Source organism: Chaetodon trifascialis, chromosome 20 (assembly GCF_039877785.1).
Source record: "Chaetodon trifascialis isolate fChaTrf1 chromosome 20, fChaTrf1.hap1, whole genome shotgun sequence".
Classification (NCBI taxonomy): Eukaryota; Metazoa; Chordata; class Actinopteri; order Chaetodontiformes; family Chaetodontidae; genus Chaetodon; species Chaetodon trifascialis.
In genome coordinates this window covers 15,584,130-15,600,177 of record NC_092075.1, presented here as the reverse complement: position 1 = coordinate 15,600,177, position 16,048 = coordinate 15,584,130, and the positions used below count along the sequence as shown (strand labels likewise).

Here is a 16,048-nt window from a genome sequence, read left to right as displayed (position 1 = left end):
GGTACTCTGTTCACTACCAAATCACTCTTTGAGAAGCCAAACTTTTGTTCCAAACATAGCAAATATGTCGGACTAAGTGTTTAAAGAAATACATGATTCACAGAACAGCTCTGTTCAAATGGAGCAGTCATAAAAAAACAGGAGATACATAGTGCATGAATGTGCCTGGCAGTGTGGAATAAGGTAATTTTTATTACCTAAAGTGGCTTTTGGGGAAATCAAACAGGTAAACTGGAGTGTGTGTGCGTCCGTGCATGCGTGTTAAACAGGAGACTGCTTACAAGTGAAAACAGTGTCACTCTAATAGTTAAATAATGGTGTCTTGAGTGAGCAGTGCTGCACGGGCTGTTTAAACTTCAGAAACGCTTGCCAGCCCACCAGACAGCCTCATATTACCCAGACCTGAGTGCAATTTTCCTCTGAAATGATGACTGACCAAATGAGAATAAATGGTAGCTGGTTGTTTTACTGAAGGATCAAGTTTCCATGTGATGTTCGCCAAGCAGCCCAAACCAGTCTGCCCTTTAGAAATGGAAAGAGTGTGTGGCATGGCATGGTTTTACTGATGTAGAGATCCACAGATGTTGGTTGGGTGATCTCCATCACAGAAGAAAATCCAGTCTCTATGCCAGTACATTAACTTTTACTGAAATAATAAATGTATTATTTTTGTCAACCAGGTTAAAACTGAAGAAGGAGGTTCAATATTGTAGCTAATTTGGAACTTGATAAACTTAGTCTCCTTTCTTTTTTCTTTTTTTTACAGTACAAAACTGTGAGAGACAAAACTGTGAAAAATTATATTTTCTATTAAAAGACATGTGAAACCTTTGGGTGTAGACAAGTGGGCGTAGACAAGTGCATAATGCATTGTTTAGATTTTGCTTTGTGTGTTCACAGTGGATTAGGCGTTCCTTCAGCAAAGAAGAGCAGCTTGCATAGATCTAATGCATGATCAGTGCTTTCTGATTAAGAAATCCATCATATACACATATACATGTACATACCCATTTAACAAATGAAGCTTTCTGTCTTAAATTTGCAAAGCCTTGTCTGACTGTCACCTGCAAATGCAAACGATGTTTCCTGTTGGAGCTTATCCTTTCATTACAGTGTTTGTTTTTGGGTCAGTGTATTGCCTTTACAGCTAATCTGTTTACAGTTCCTCCTTTTTCTGTGGTATAAAACCAAGCCTGCAAACTTTGCAGTCACTTCTGGCCAGCCACAACCTTCTCCATCCAAACGATCTTTTCGATGTGAGGAAGATGAACCTGAGTCTTGTCTCTGCTGTCCTGTCCCTGCTGCTGGGCCTTTCAGCTCAAAACAATTGCTCGGTAAGACATATGCCACAACAAATGCGTCTCTATATAACTGTTTTTGTAATGTTAAAGGAATGCAAAAACAGGTGATGCTCTAAACATGCAGGGCTGTGAACTCAGAAAACAATGACCTCAACTCATTCTCATCTATTTTAAGAAAAACTTCCTAAATGGCCATTTATGGCTTTATGAGCCCGCGGGCCCGATAAAGTGACTCTAACCACTACAGTGCGACATTTCCCAGAAATGTGTTTTTTTAGACTAGCACACATGCATTTTCAAATTAGGTGTTGGCTTTTAACTATAGAGCCATGAAATATTATCAACACAGAAAGATTCATGTGAACAGAAGAACAAAGACAATATGTTAATTTTTTCTGCTTATGTTCACTTTCTGTTTCTGCAGGTGCAGCCACATGAAGAAGGTAACTGATTGTTTTCCTCATCACCATCTTATTGCACAACAAATCTTCATGTTCGGTGACTGAATCTTCTAATTTCAGGTGTGAAGACTAAGGAGCATTACCATTTAGACATAACTTCAAGAATTCTGGAGGTAAATAAAGGTAAGATGGATGCGTTCATGGAAGAATGTCAATGCTGCACCCTCACCTGCTCACCTTGTGCTGTTATCTGTGACGATCTATTTACCATGCCGCCGGCATGTTGTCTCACTCCAGGCATCAATCATATGCTGGTGCAAGGTGACGTCACTCTTTCAAAGAAAATGAACGGCATGAGATGCTGGAGCAACTTCTGTAAATGGAGGAAATCCTACAATGGACGGGTTGAAGTGCCCTACCGCCTCAGTGATTCCTTCTGTAAGGGCTGAGGAACTCGTTCATGAGAATTACAGCGTCATTAATAGCATCACATTAATTGTTTGTAGACATGTGGAAAGGAAGTCAGCATGGCAAATGTTCCATTTATACATGAAATAGATACAGTAAAGGAGGTTTGACCATGTGTGTCTCAAGTATTCTAATGTCAATATACTGACATTAATCCTGTTTTCACTGCAGATTACAGTGAAAAGGCCTCCATTGAGAAAGCTATGGAAACTTTTCACAAAAAAACCTGTGTGCGCTTTGTTCCTTATCGTGGCCAGCCTGACTATCTCAGCATTGAGAATGAACTTGGGTGAGTGTGGAGACAGCAGAGCTGATGGTCCGTGTAATGTGCTGTACACAGCAGTCCGTCAGGATTCACACCTGTCTCTCTATCTTCTCCTGAACTGCAGGTGCTGGTCTACTATTGGCAGAGAGGGAGGGCAGCAGCTGCTTTCTCTGTCTGCGTATGGCTGTCTCGATCGTGGGATCATTCAGCACGAGCTCCTGCATGCGCTTGGCTTCCACCATGAGCATACTCGGAGCGACAGGGACCAGTATGTCAGGATCAACTGGCAGAATATCCCAGCAGGTGAGCTCAAAGCCCCAACGCAGTGGCACAGTGGCCGCTAAATATGCTGTGTTCTTTTAAGGTTCTTCATAGTTTTGCTCAAGTTTTCACCTTCTTGATACTCATTCATGCATACTCAAATTCTGGGCTTCATATGTTTATACGTGTTGTTTTATTCCCCAGTGCATGCCGTCAACTTCAACAAAATGGACACCAACAACTTGAACACACCATATGACTATTCCTCTGTTATGCATTATGGAAGGTAACATCTCTTTATGTCATTTATAGTATTGTTAGCAGCTGGTCACTTTGGTCACTTGGCCAATAGAAGTAGTCATAGTAGTTCTGTTTTTGGTCTCCACCAACTCCTGAGGGAAATATGTGACTCTTTAGCTGCTAAATGCTCCACTATGTTCACCGCTAACTTTGTCTGTCTGCAGTTTGTTGTTGGACAAGAAGTACAGTGTTTTGTTTTTTTTTACATCTGTCTTCGTCTGAGATGAGAGTGCTGACACTGAGCGAAAACAGAAAAGCTGTGGCCCATAAAATCGCAACAATGTGCTGAAAGAAACTAAAAGATTGTGCAGAACTGAGGGGACCTGCAGAGTTGGACGATAACGCTCTGCAGATTCATCACTGCCAGCAACACCTTTCATATTACAAGTTGTCTTTTAATACATTGGTTATATAAAAATATTGAATAGTGGAGCTTTAATATTTAATTTCCAGCCCCGCATGTGGTTTGCAGCTCATTTTGTTCTTGGCATGTGAGAGGACAGAAGATCCGTAGGCCAAAAAAAAAAAAAAGAAGAAAAAAATACAGTAAATGAAAAAAGGAACTATCTTTGAGAAATAATTTTGAACTTTTTGGCATGGCGCTGAAATATTCCACCGCTTTTATCAATAAATCAAACAAGGACAGTTTTCCATCAGTATATGACTTTTATTTCACTTCACTTTGTTTTCTCTAGGACTGCCTTCACATCAGTGTTTGGAGCAGACACCGTTACTCCCATCCCAGACTCCTCTGTGCCAGTTGGACAGAGGGACGACATGTCTGATATTGATATCCTCAGGATCAATAGGTTATACAACTGCAGTGAGTATAGAAATGCATAAAGATACAGGATATTCCATCTCTGGGAAAATGTATTAAAATGAATTTTTAAGGCTTTTCTGCTACATTGAATGGAAGACATATCTGGTGGAAGAGCTGGAGAGAGGGGTTACATACAGGAAACAGCATGCAGACTAATAGCATGCATGCCATGTAAACTTAGAGGTCTGAATTCAGAGAACAGATTTCTGCTTTGAAATCAGCTCAGGAGAATCATACACTGGGCACTTTGTGGTGACTGATCCCCTTTTTTTTGTTTCAGACATTTGAAAGAAAATGAAGACTCTGCTCTGCAGTGTGTGCAATCATATTATTGATTCGATCATAACTCCCACCAATTCAATAAATATTGATATAATAACGCATGTGTTCTTCATCTCTTGACTGCAGCACCCTTAATCATGACTGATGAATTTCTCAAGTAAGCAACGATTTGCTGTTTTTTAAATTTTAAGCAATGATACCAAGTGTTGTCTTTGCACACATAAAATCCTAAAATAAATCAAAAAGCTACAGAACATTTATTCAGAAGAAAACTTTAACATTGTATCAAAATGTGAAAAGGTAGTCAAAGCAACAGATGTAAACTATTGAACCTTCTTCCCAACTTTGGTGCACTTATGTGCGTCCAGCTCGTGTTTGTTGGTGTGGGGGTTGAACGACACCTCAAAGTGGCACTTCATTTGCTGCGGAGGGGGGAAACAACAATAACTGTTACACTGGGACTGGGAAGATCTCCAAAATCTAACACCTTCAGCCCAAAAAAAGAGTTATTGCTAAGTTGAACATAACCTGGCAAACAAACAAACAAACCAGATTTACCTTCCTCTCAAGACTGCAACTGTCCAGGTCAGGGTCTTCAGTCTTCAGACACTTAGTTTTTCCCAGGACTGCATCGATCTTATAGTTGATCACATTGGTCACCTGATGAGACAGAGGACAAAACTATTAGATGATGTGGCATTAAAGTAGAATTACAAGGTGGTGACGTGGCACGTTGCATGTGATTATGTAACCTTAGTCTGAGCGGCAGTGATGGAGACCAGCTTGAACATCTTCTTGCTCTTGGAGTGTGCGTTGAACATCTTCACAGCATGCTGGGCTGCCTCCTTGACCTCAGTTGATTCTGGATTTCTCTCGAACCAATCCCCCAGGAGAGACACCTTCTCTATGAGGACATCAAACCAGACCATTAAAGTGGCACACCATAATCTACAGAAATGCACTCATTCATACTGTACACATGCAATGAAAAGCACATTGGTACTTGAAGAAATGTCATACAATCAGTCAGCTGTTAAGTGTTATGATTGTGTGTGTTTCCCTTGGGGTTTTTGTGCTCCTTCAGTCTGAAAATTTGCTGTTTCAGTGCAGAAGATCAGTCAGAGACTTGGAAACTATGAGACCACCAAATCCTGGATTCAGCCAGTTTTATGCTAACACTGGTTTTACACTTCCAAACCATCTCCGCTCCTCTGCCAAACCAAGCCTCAATCATCAGGCCAAGGATATAACGCCAGTTTTCTCAAGGATGAGGAAAGAGGATTTGGAGACAATCGTTGCAGCTTTTCTACACTGGGTGGCCCAGCCAATCAAATTGATGCTGGTTTTGTTTTTTGTTTATGCCTTACACAGTAACAGTTGGTGGAGCTCTGGGGGTGGCAACATCAGTCAGTTGATCCACCACCAACAAGTATCAGATGAGTTTCCACAGAATTGTGTACAGGCATTCATGGTTACAGACGAGGAATCCCACTGACTTCATGGCGCCACCATGAGGTTTTATTAAAAAATTTTCTTCACATCAATTGGATGGACAGTAGTATTTGGCACAGATATTCATGATACCTGGAGGATGAATCCCATTGAATTTAGGGATCATCTTATTTCATCTTAGTGCCACAAGAAGCTTTCACTTATCTATTAACTTTCAAAATAGATTAGCACAAAATTTTGTACAGACATTCATGGTTCTCATGCAACACACCCAATTAACTTTAGCATTCGCCTGACCTCCAGCATCATCTTGAGGTTGGCTTGCGTGATTTTGAGTTAAGTTTCTCAATAACAATTGAATGCATCACCATCAAATTTGCTAGAGATTTTCATGATGAATTTCATTTTAGCATATTCAGAGGTATATGCTAACACCCAACATTGCCGTTGGGTATGAGACATCAGAAGGACAGCAGACTATTCAGCCATTCAACCCACAGTGGTCAGTGTAACAACGCTTTCCCTCCATAGAGGACTTCATGTGGGGCTGCTCTTCAGAGGCACATTGTAGTAAGATCAAAATACTAACAATGCAGAGTCAACCATGACAGTATTATGTGAAATGTGGATGGGAATGTGAGATCAACACAGTCATGAAATGGAAAGCAAGCAGAGATTACTCTTACTCTCTGTCTAAACCATATGATGATGTAACACCGGATTTTACTGCGCATAAAAAATCTGCATTTTCCATAATTTTACTTCAACCGTTCGACCATCTACTGTCAAACCAAGTGTTAATAACCTAGCCATGTATGTATTTATTTATTTTTGTTTGTCATTATAGCTCTAAATTGTACTACATTTTTTCCTTTTGGCACTTAAATGCACCATAGCATAGCATAGCAAAATGCAGTTTTCCACTAGCTGATTTATCCTGTTGAGCAGTCACAGCACGAATCTGAATGTGCTCCTCTGCTTCTCTGCTCAGTAGAATGAATTCACCAACACAAGCCACTGACATTGTTCAAACTGGGTGAACAGGAAGCCTGCGGAGTGGGCCGGACTGATTACTTTTCATCCCAAACCAAACTCCACTCTGCCACGTTAAATAGTATCTGACTAATGACGACTTTCTCTTAGTGCTGGCTTTGCCATACTTTCTGACTCACTCTACCCAACCAGACGGCAGCAGAGAGTCACTGTCTGCAGACTGACTGCATAAACGCACAGTTTATTTGGCCATTGCATCATACAGCCACACAGTTTTAAATGCCCACACAACACAGCTCTTCTTTAATTGTTTAAAATAATTAAATGTTGACTCACTTTAATTAGAATTTAATTATTACTGTATGTTCAGTATGGCCTGTAAAAGCCATGTAACATGGCATGGAAAGTGCACCAGGTGATGGAAACAAACCTCTTTCCCATTATTTCGAGTTGTCGTCTATTTTTGTTGTTTTGCTTGTTTTTTTATTGGAATAGTACACATATTATTTCTATCTTTTATTGCATGTTTCGCCTGTAAATGTGTTATTTGTTTCATTTTGTTGTATTGAAAATGGTGTATGAGCTCATCTAGTTAAATTGGCAGACATACAAATGTTTTGTGTGGCTGGTTTCTAGATTGCTGGTCATGGTTTTGACACAGTTCTGCTGCTGTTATTGTTGCATCGTGCCGTTGTTCTTTCAGTAAACTTGGTTAACCTGTTTTTCTATTTTCTCTAACTGCACCAGCTGTCATATAACCCATAATTTTGACACGTTACATGGCATTTTAAATACTAGAATCCCAAAGATACTTGCTTAAATACCCTTTTTGAAACAGAAAGTAAGCACAAAATATTCTCATATTACACTGTCCATGTAGGAAGTGGCTGAATTTTAGGGTGCACGTTCCTTTTCATATCATTTTATCCTGTAGATGATCACCGTGCTGACATTCATATTACTAACAATTATCTTGGCTGACTGTAGAGGCTAAATTAAAATCTAGTATTCTGTTATTCATGTAAACCATTATCTGGAAAAATGCACCACCCTTTTTTTTTTTTCCCACGAGGTTATCCTGCGTGGAGTACACTCCCCACTAGCATCAGACATATCAAAACCAGATTTTCTTGACTGAATTGATGAATCTCACATAGTTATTTAGCTGTTATTCATTATTTGGTGCCATATTTTTGTTTTCATCACAGGTCATTGTTAATTTCACTTTCACTCTTTATATTTGACTTACATTGCATCTTCCTGTCTTACTGATACTGTGATTATAAATTGCTGTCTTTATTATTGCTCTTGTCTTTTTTATGTGGACCGCAGGAGGACTAGCCTCCTCTCTGAGGAAGCTATTGGGGATCCAGATCAAGAATAAAGAATTCATTCAACACAACTGTATAAGACTCATCTTGATCTCAAGAATAGAGTTGTGAACTGTGGTTTAACCAGCAGGACAATGAAACCAGGTCATCAGGTTATATGTCATCACATTAGATTAGCCACATACTATTTATCTGTTTGTGATTCTACTTGTTGTTTCATGTGATGACACACATTTTGAAAGTGATATCAAGCTAGAAAGTCTGCCCCCCCCCCCCCCCCCCCCAAAAAAAACCTACAGAGTAGGTCAGTTTTTTCTCTGCCTTATAATATTCTTTTATCTCACTTGCCTCTCTGTAACTCCCCATGCTTACACTCATACTTCTTATCCATAGCAGCACTTACTTGTTGTGATGACTTCCTCCACAGGCTGATCTCCCATACACAGCTGGACAACAAGGCATATCAGCACTGACAACGGGAGCGACATCTTTACTTATTAACCACCAAACTGCCGCCGTGGTCTTCTGAAGGAAAAGGCTGGTGAGGGGTGGCTCTCCGAAAAAAGGCTTCAGATGATCACTTCGCTTGAGCTGAACCGGCAAACTGTGTCTGGGTCCACAGAGAAAGCAGCAAAACAGGGAGAGATGTTGAAGGTTGTTATTGGGGAAAAAAGGCCAACAGTAGAGCCAGAAAGTGTGAAAAAGAGAGAAACATTACAAGTCCTTACCTTTCTGATGTTGAAAAAAGCAAGACTTCACCAAGTGAATGCTGGAGCAACAGTGAGCTGGGAGGAGAGGAATAATGAGTGAGAGAAGGAGGGAAGGAGGGAGGGTGTCATCAGTGAATGGCAGTGGCTGTTCAGCATTTAAGCTCTGGTATGTTTAGCAAGTCGGTGAAGACCACACCCACCCACTGCCAATGACGCCATGTAGGGATTTCACGACCATCAGCGGCTTTGGTGTGTGTGACAGAGGGTGTGTGTGACACTGGTGGGAGGGTCCAGGTGGATGGGTGTCATTGTGTATGTGCTGGTCTTCCTGTGCTGCTTTGTGTGTTTGCATTCATGTGTGTTATGCGGGCGGGTGTGTAGCCTGCCCATGTGATCCGTCTATGTGAATGTTGCTGGTCTCTTTACACGAGCAAAACTTTTGTGGAGATCTGAGTCAGAGCCAGATGGTTACACCTGCGGTGAGTCACTGTGCAGACTATAGCACACAGCGGGATCACATGACGCACCAGTTCTCAGCATCCCGTCCAGAACATTATCATGTGTTCAAACTGTTCTGATAGCAGTGAATAAATGCACAAACGTCAATGGATGGAACTTAGTGGAATGAATGAGATGCATGTCCTCATGACGTAACAGCAAGAGGTGATACTTTTTTAGAGTGCCTCTCACTCAGCTTCAAAACAGAGTGATGGTTAACAGCAATGCATCAATGATGTGATTGTTCTGCGTCGTGCTTCCAAAGCTGGTTGTACATTCCTTATGATTCCAATAAACACTGATTGTCCGCCAGTAAATGAGAGAGGTACACTCCATGCATTCACTCATAAACTGCTGGTTAATTGCCTGGTAAAAAGAAAAAAAAAAATGTTTGGGCAACTAGGAGGCAGAGGACTTCCACAACAATCTGCCAGACATGCAGCTCTGACATATTATTGGTTTATGAAGTTTTTTAAGGCTACTGTGTTGGCAAACAGTTGCCCATTTTCACATCCAACAGACACAGAGCAGCATTAGCATTCATTTGGAGATGTGTTTCTGTCCACCTGATGGAAGTAAGCCCTATATCCACTCTCCTTTGAGCTCCGTTTTGATCTCCACCAACCATTTAGACAAAAATCTCTGAACGACAGGGTTGCTCTCTCTCCCTGCTAACTAATAAAAAGGCATCAAATGGGCAAAAAACACAGAGAGAAATATATTTGGCTCTTTGTCTTACTGCTCCTCTTTCTTCACCTACTAGTCACCAACCTTGTCCACAAGATAATAAACTAAAGGAGGCTAAAAAGCCTTGTAGAGTTGCAGAGTTGAGGGAACTGAGAGCAACTCCTTTATAGGCATGCATATGACTCAATGAACACACTTTGAAAAGCAGTATCACAATAATGCGCACACACCAAAAACCTTATTTATGTCAATATACACTATGGCTTTGTATGGGCTATATGCGGATGGAGTTGTCTTACTTTAATCAGTAAAAATCACAGTGCTTTTTTTTTTTTTTTTGCATCTGGTAGTGGTATTTAAATGTCATCAAACTTTCCAGTCTCTCAGCTCAGTTTTAAGTCTTGACTGTGGGCATTGAAGGTTGCATGAATAGCTGTTTGTCTCTTAGTTTTTTGTCCAACTGAAGTAAGACTTATCCATGAAAATAGTCAGGGCAGCTTGTTTACTGGTCCAGTATTATAATTTAAATGAAAAGGTAATATAGCTTGTTATTAAGAAGGTTCAAGTAGCAAATAAACCTACATACACTTAAATATACCTACAAAGGTACAACACAATAACATTCTATACACAGTTTTAGGGACAAGATCTATTATTTCCTGATGTCTGTGGTGTTCATGTACTGATGCACTGTTCTGCCAGCTGTTTTGATTCCTCTATGTAATGAGCCAGAATACCCAGCAGGGGGAAGCAACATCGCATCACATTATGCAACAGGTGGTTTGCAAGGCTCAATTAGCGCCTTTTCATGGTCAGGTAATGCACTAACATGAATCCTTAAAGGCACTGTGGCCTGCAGATTAGAGCAAACGTCCTACGGAGAGGATCATACCTGTACGCTCATTTTCCTCATTAGCCACTGTGTCTTTCAGCAACTCTAGAAGTAGTTACCTCTGATTGTTAAGTTACTGCATGTAATTTAGCATCTTTTCATTTTAAGCAGGTCCAACATGCAAACTGGTTAGTTTTGGACTGAGTCAGTCAATAAGACATGACCAGCATACAGTATGTTATTATTAATCTAACAGCAGCGAGGGTTGAAGAGGAAGATGATTTACTTCCTGTTAAAAATATACTATGCATAATAGAGACAGAACCGTAATCGCTTATATGAAGACCAGAAGCATAATGCACAAGAGCAGAGAGAGATGAAAGATCAGTGATACAGGAGTTAGAAGTAAAAACAACATAGAGATAGCTAAATGATGTACAAAAAAGACATCTGACAGCCGTGTCAGAGGAAGCATAGATAAAGACAGGTGAGACAAAGGATAGGCAGATGGGAACAGAGTGGCAGGTACTTTGGCTGATTCAGTGCAGCAGATGGACAGGCAGATAAACCCAGTGCCAGACAAAAAGAAAGAAAAGAACCATGCAGATGGACAAGCAGTCAGAAAAGAAGGAGCAGATACAATCCAACAACACCACAAGCCAGGGCCTCAAAATGTGCAAAAGATTCAGATTAAACCAAACAACTGGGACACTCTAAGCTTCAAAAAAGTTGTGCTTGTTGCTGGGTTATGCAAAATACTACATTTAATTACACAACATCTCACAGGTATTCTAACCCAAACCGGCAAAGAGAGCAAAATTAATTCTCTTTTCAGCCTGCCTGGTGTTCAGTGCTCTCCTGTCCCTAATGAGATGTAGCATAACATTTCCAAGCTGCAACAGACAGCTCAGGGTCACCCAGGGGGTGTCTGGATTCGTTCAAATTGGAAATCCCCTCTTTCAGGCGAATAATTGCTGTCAGCGTTGTTTGCCTAATGAGTGGACTGGACACCAACCGCCACAGTTTTCATGTGGATTGTTCTTGCCCAGTCTGTCCTGGTCAAAGGTCAAAGTTGCTTTGGAAATAAACAGCCTGAAAAAGAGCACAAGGCTTCTACTTCTGTGCACTATTCTAAAATAATATACTTGGTGAAAAATAAAATGAGTAGATATGTGTCTCTGAATCTATAATGAAACACATATGTCATAATCTTAAACATTACAGTATAGACTGAGTTACCAGTATATCAGGTACACCTGTAAAATTGAATGCTATCCAATATGAGACAGCTACAGTAAATCTTACCTTTGCAAAGCCTAAAAGCTTCAGTTTCTGTTGACACTCTATCAAAGAGGTGTTGATTCTACCCTCCAGTGATTTTGTGGCTGTGTATGGGACTGTGTTACATTGACGGATGTGTTTTTCCATCTGCATTTACGAGCGAGGACAAAGGGTCACGGCTTTGGATAATGAGATGTTACCATCATCCAATTTATTGTCTGCTAACGCACAGAACACTGGGGCCATTAATGGGTTTAATGTGTCTCTGTGCTCATCACATGACAGGTAAGCCACATAACTGATGAATTAATAAATTAATAAATCAGGGACCTGCCTCGTGCAGCAGGACTCACGGTTTAGCTCATGACCGAGTAAAACCTGAAAAGCTTGATTTTCAGTGGTTCATGGTTTTACGAAGCAAAGACATATTTTGCAGTGATTTGTATGAGTGGCTGCCACTCCAGTCGTGATCTGTTTGATTGTATGAGCTGGTGGAGGAGAGCAACATTTGTGGATTATCATTGGTATATTCAGAGCCTATGTACACATGTGTGTACAATTAGGGGAGACGACACGGTTTACTCAAAATGTCCCTCACATCCTATATGTTCTCACCACTAATTGAGATAATTCACGTTATCGCAACATATTTATCTTGGCACTCATTTATTTATTTTTACCATTTCCTCACTTCTCCTTAAACTACAGCAAAAACTCACCAAAAAAAGTTGCGTGGAGTTGGATTACTTGAAAATGAGCTTGATCCACGTTAAATAATATTACATTAATACATCAAATTATTAATTGAATTAGAAAACACGTTTACAGTGTGTTTTATAGCGATGGTTATTTACTAAAACTGCATTAGTTAAAATTAAATAAAACAAAAAACCTGCACGCATTTGCCAATGCCACCTAAATGCTGCAAATGCTGTGAAAACCCTCACAATCCGTCAGCAGGCTGCATCTGCTTCTCCATGCCACATTCCTCAGCCCTCAGACCTGGGATCAGTCCTGATAGCTCAGCCTCATAATCCCTTTACAGTTAGGACCCGCCCACTCAGCCCGCTGATTGACAGTCGGCTCCTCCAACGAGCAGTCGGCCGACTCGTCTGGCCTCCTTTCACCCCTCCTCCTCCTCCTTGTCCGACTTTGTTGCTCTCGTGCCCCGCTAGCTTGTCTCCAGTCTCTCCGGGGAGCCGAAGAACAACTCGACCAACTCCCAGCCATGGAAGGCGACAACATAATAATGCCTGTTTGACTCGGGGGAGATTTTCCAAGGTAAGTTTTGGTTTTTAAAACCTGTTCAAACCGGGTAGGAGGGTATTAGCGGCTAGGAAGCTGCGCGTGTGTGCGTATGGGGGGCGAAAAGTTTATCCGCCTGACGACGCGGGACAGGAGGGAACAGAGGGGAAATTTACTCCAATGTTATTCACAGTGGGGATGTGTCATGCTGCTAGCTTACATGTTCGTCCCTCTTTAGCTTGTGTGGCACCCTGAACACTTGTTCGGTAACACGTCTTTTAATTACACGGCCTGTTATTATGCTTCCAACAGTGTCACAGAAATGAATGGCTTTATTCTTACATGTGTTGTAATTTCATGCCTGATAATTATGAGAGAAACTGAGCATTTTTTCCCCCTGAAAACTTATGGAATATGTGGCTACAGCTGTGTTTGGGCTTCAAATTGAATTTAGACTTTTTGTGGGTCAAAAGCATGGGAAGAAAGTGGAGGCACACAAGCAAAGCATTATATATTATGGAAGAAATTTAATTTAAAGTGTAATATAGTAATGGCCTATGACAGACTCATCATAGCCTGCTGCAATGTATGTGTCACTTTGTGTGGGTTATGAGCTATGCTCCTATATGTGTGCAATGCTGTACATTTGTCTCTTTATACGTGGAGAGCTCAGTACATCAAAAGCGCTGTTGTTGCGTTGGCTTTCATTTACTTGTTTTGCTTCCAACTCTCAAAAGCAACCACAGGAACACGCTTGGCAGTGTGTGGATGAAGCGTTGAAAATCATGAGTCATCCAAAGCACTTGTTGATGTGATAAACATTAGTCTTCATCCCGCTGTCCCTATTTGTATATTTATATGCACAATTATCGTTTCAGGGCAACTGTAAAGGTTAATGCACCGCGTCCACAATTAGAAACAAATACAGTACATAGACACACACACACACAGAAAAAGACAGACAGTGGGACAGGGTCTCACTACAGATGTGCATTCCTCCAGTCAGTGGAGTGATCAAGCCTTTAAATAGAGCTCAACAGGAATGCAAACAGAGCAAGCAGAAAGACGAAGCCTGGGGGTGTCTCAGGCGGAGGAGAGGGAAGGTAGGTGGTGGAGGAATGCCAGAGAGACGAGGCTGTGAGCTCTTATGCTGAAAATGAGCTCAGTTTATTGCCCTCTCTCCAATGTTTCCCCATTGTAAGTGAAATGTGGGTCAAAGTTCATGCTATGTCTTCTATAGCTTAAAGCCACTAAGAAAGTCAAGGCTACGTTGTGCAGGAGGAAGTTTTCAAAGTGGGATCTAGGATATCGCATCGCTGTGCAAAGCCCCTTTCGCACATGCAGTCTGTCCCCTGTCCTGCTTGGGGTCATGCGTGGATGGGAGCAAGGATTGATATTAAGGGAAATCTGTACTGCCAATTTCCCACCTCAAGACCTGGTAACATTTCTGGGTACATGCCTTGATGTGAATGAAAGCAGTATCATTGCAGGGACATGCATGTAACATCTGTCTGATGAAAGCTGCTTTCAGGTGGAGCAAGCAAAACAGTCATAAGTCATAAAAAACATCACTTGTCTTGCAAACCTGTTGAATATAAAATACATTACGAGAATATTGGCAACGAACAAAAACAGCATAATTTGAGGCGTCTTCCACTGCGTACATTAATCTGTCTTTGCCCGATCATCTTCTTTGGAGTTTTATGGCATCCATAAGTGTTGCATTACCTTTATCTTGCTAGAATGTCCCTTGCCAAATCCATTCTGGCAAAAGGCGCACGACATAAATGTTCCTAAATGTAGCTGCATGCAGGAGTAGTTAAAATCACTGGCAGTGCCTGAAAGGTTATCACAATAATTTATCGGAAACCGTGTGTAAAAGAGGCATTGCACACTCCTTATCAGTGGCAGAATTTGAACCTTAGTCAGCATACACTTGTGTTTATCAACCAGGTTGGTCTGTGTGGCTTCAAGGAGACGATACAGTGAAAATATTGTTTATTGTATGGAGTGGAGGGCATAGAGGGATGCTTTCATCCATGGGTTGAAACTTTTAAACTTGTATTTCAGTTTTTGAGTCATGTGGTTCTTTTATTTTTTATTTTTTAATTTCAGAGAAAATGACACATATGATACGAATCAGTGAGGTCATGATGTGTGAATACATGTGTGAAAGCCGAGCTACGCCAGTGATTACCGTGAAGTGTGTATGTGGCTGCATCCAATTAATGTGTAAAAAAATTAAAATGAAATGTAAAAGAAGTTTCTTTTTTTTAACATTTTCATTACTCTCCTTGCTGAAGAAAGAGGGAATTTTGGGATTAATTAAGGATTTTAGTCTGTTGTATTAGGCTTAGAAGTTGTGCAAGGTGTTGTTGGTTTCTGCACAGGGGAGTAATGGTCAGTTGTTGGATGATCTGAGTTTGTGTTGCCTCTTTTTGGGGTAAAGTTGTCCCAGTCACATTTGGCTGTTTGAATAGGTTGGTCCAATCACAGTTACCTGTATTGGCCAATCTATGATTTTCCCTCTTTTGTAGGCAGGTGATTTGTCACAGTTGGTTTCTTGAGAAATGAAACGGAAGAGTTCACACTCACAGACTGTAGTTTGTTGGCTGTCTGTTGACCGTCTTGAGGTATTTTGCGTCTTCCACTGCCATGTGGTGGTAAAACAAAAAGACAGTCAGTCTTGCGATGAGAGTTTGATAACTGTTTATTTCTTTGCTTTAAAATCCATTCAGCTTATTTAACTTTGTCAGCTGAGTCTATGCAGAGAGATTGGCTTTTGTTGATTCGTCCTTGCCAGCGTCACTTTGGGCTCTGTGGAGACGGGTGCCAAACCTTGCCACTCCCTGCAGTATCTCTGTCAGTTACAATAGTGTTTACTGTTAATGGATTTCACTTCACAGACTGGGTGGCCT

At 41.0% G+C, this 16,048-nt stretch overlaps 3 protein-coding genes across 4 annotated transcripts in view; 2 read left to right on the top strand and 1 right to left on the bottom strand.

Annotated features, from left to right (window-relative positions):
* The first annotated feature begins 1,262 nt into the window (after positions 1–1,262).
* On the top strand, positions 1,263–3,839 carry LOC139349065 (hatching enzyme 1.2-like). The gene is made up of 8 exons (XM_070989537.1): positions 1,263–1,334; positions 1,726–1,744; positions 1,823–1,885; positions 2,000–2,140; positions 2,342–2,459; positions 2,560–2,738; positions 2,901–2,982; positions 3,692–3,839. The coding sequence occupies exons 1-8, from the start codon at positions 1,266–1,268 to the stop codon at positions 3,837–3,839; spliced, it is 819 nt and encodes a 272-aa protein (XP_070845638.1). The 5' UTR covers positions 1,263–1,265.
* On the bottom strand, positions 3,647–8,772 carry LOC139349064 (L-cystatin). Its single transcript, XM_070989536.1, has 5 exons — positions 8,606–8,772; positions 8,281–8,487; positions 4,854–5,005; positions 4,660–4,761; positions 3,647–4,523 (listed from the first exon to the last, which is right to left on the bottom strand). The coding sequence occupies exons 2-5, from the start codon at positions 8,363–8,365 to the stop codon at positions 4,425–4,427; spliced, it is 438 nt and encodes a 145-aa protein (XP_070845637.1). The 5' UTR covers positions 8,366–8,487; positions 8,606–8,772; the 3' UTR covers positions 3,647–4,424.
* Positions 8,773–13,035: 4,263 nt separating this feature from the next.
* il11ra (interleukin 11 receptor subunit alpha) overlaps positions 13,036–16,048 on the top strand; it is a 44,188-nt gene continuing 41,175 nt past the window's right edge. The window contains exon 1 of one of the 2 annotated variants that reach the window (XM_070989529.1): positions 13,036–13,166. The gene's annotated coding sequence lies outside the window, so the exon portion shown is untranslated. The remainder of the gene's footprint in view (positions 13,167–16,048) is intronic. The other variant, XM_070989530.1, reaches the window with a different exon arrangement.

Coding starts and splice junctions, on each gene's coding strand:
- LOC139349065 (XM_070989537.1), top strand. CDS start 1,266: ATGAACCTGAGTCTTGTCTCTGCTGTCCTGTCCCTGCTGCTGGGCCTT. Junction 1,886..1,999: donor AATTCTGGAGGTAAATAAAG/GTAAGATGGATG, acceptor GTCTCACTCCAG/GCATCAATCATATGCTGGTG. Junction 2,141..2,341: donor CCGCCTCAGTGATTCCTTCT/GTAAGGGCTGAG, acceptor TTTTCACTGCAG/ATTACAGTGAAAAGGCCTCC.
- LOC139349064 (XM_070989536.1), bottom strand. CDS start 8,365: ATGTCGCTCCCGTTGTCAGTGCTGATATGCCTTGTTGTCCAGCTGTGT. Junction 5,006..8,280: donor GGAGGAAGTCATCACAACAA/GTAAGTGCTGCT, acceptor ATGTCCTCATAG/AGAAGGTGTCTCTCCTGGGG. Junction 4,762..4,853: donor TCACTGCCGCTCAGACTAAG/GTTACATAATCA, acceptor CTGTCTCATCAG/GTGACCAATGTGATCAACTA.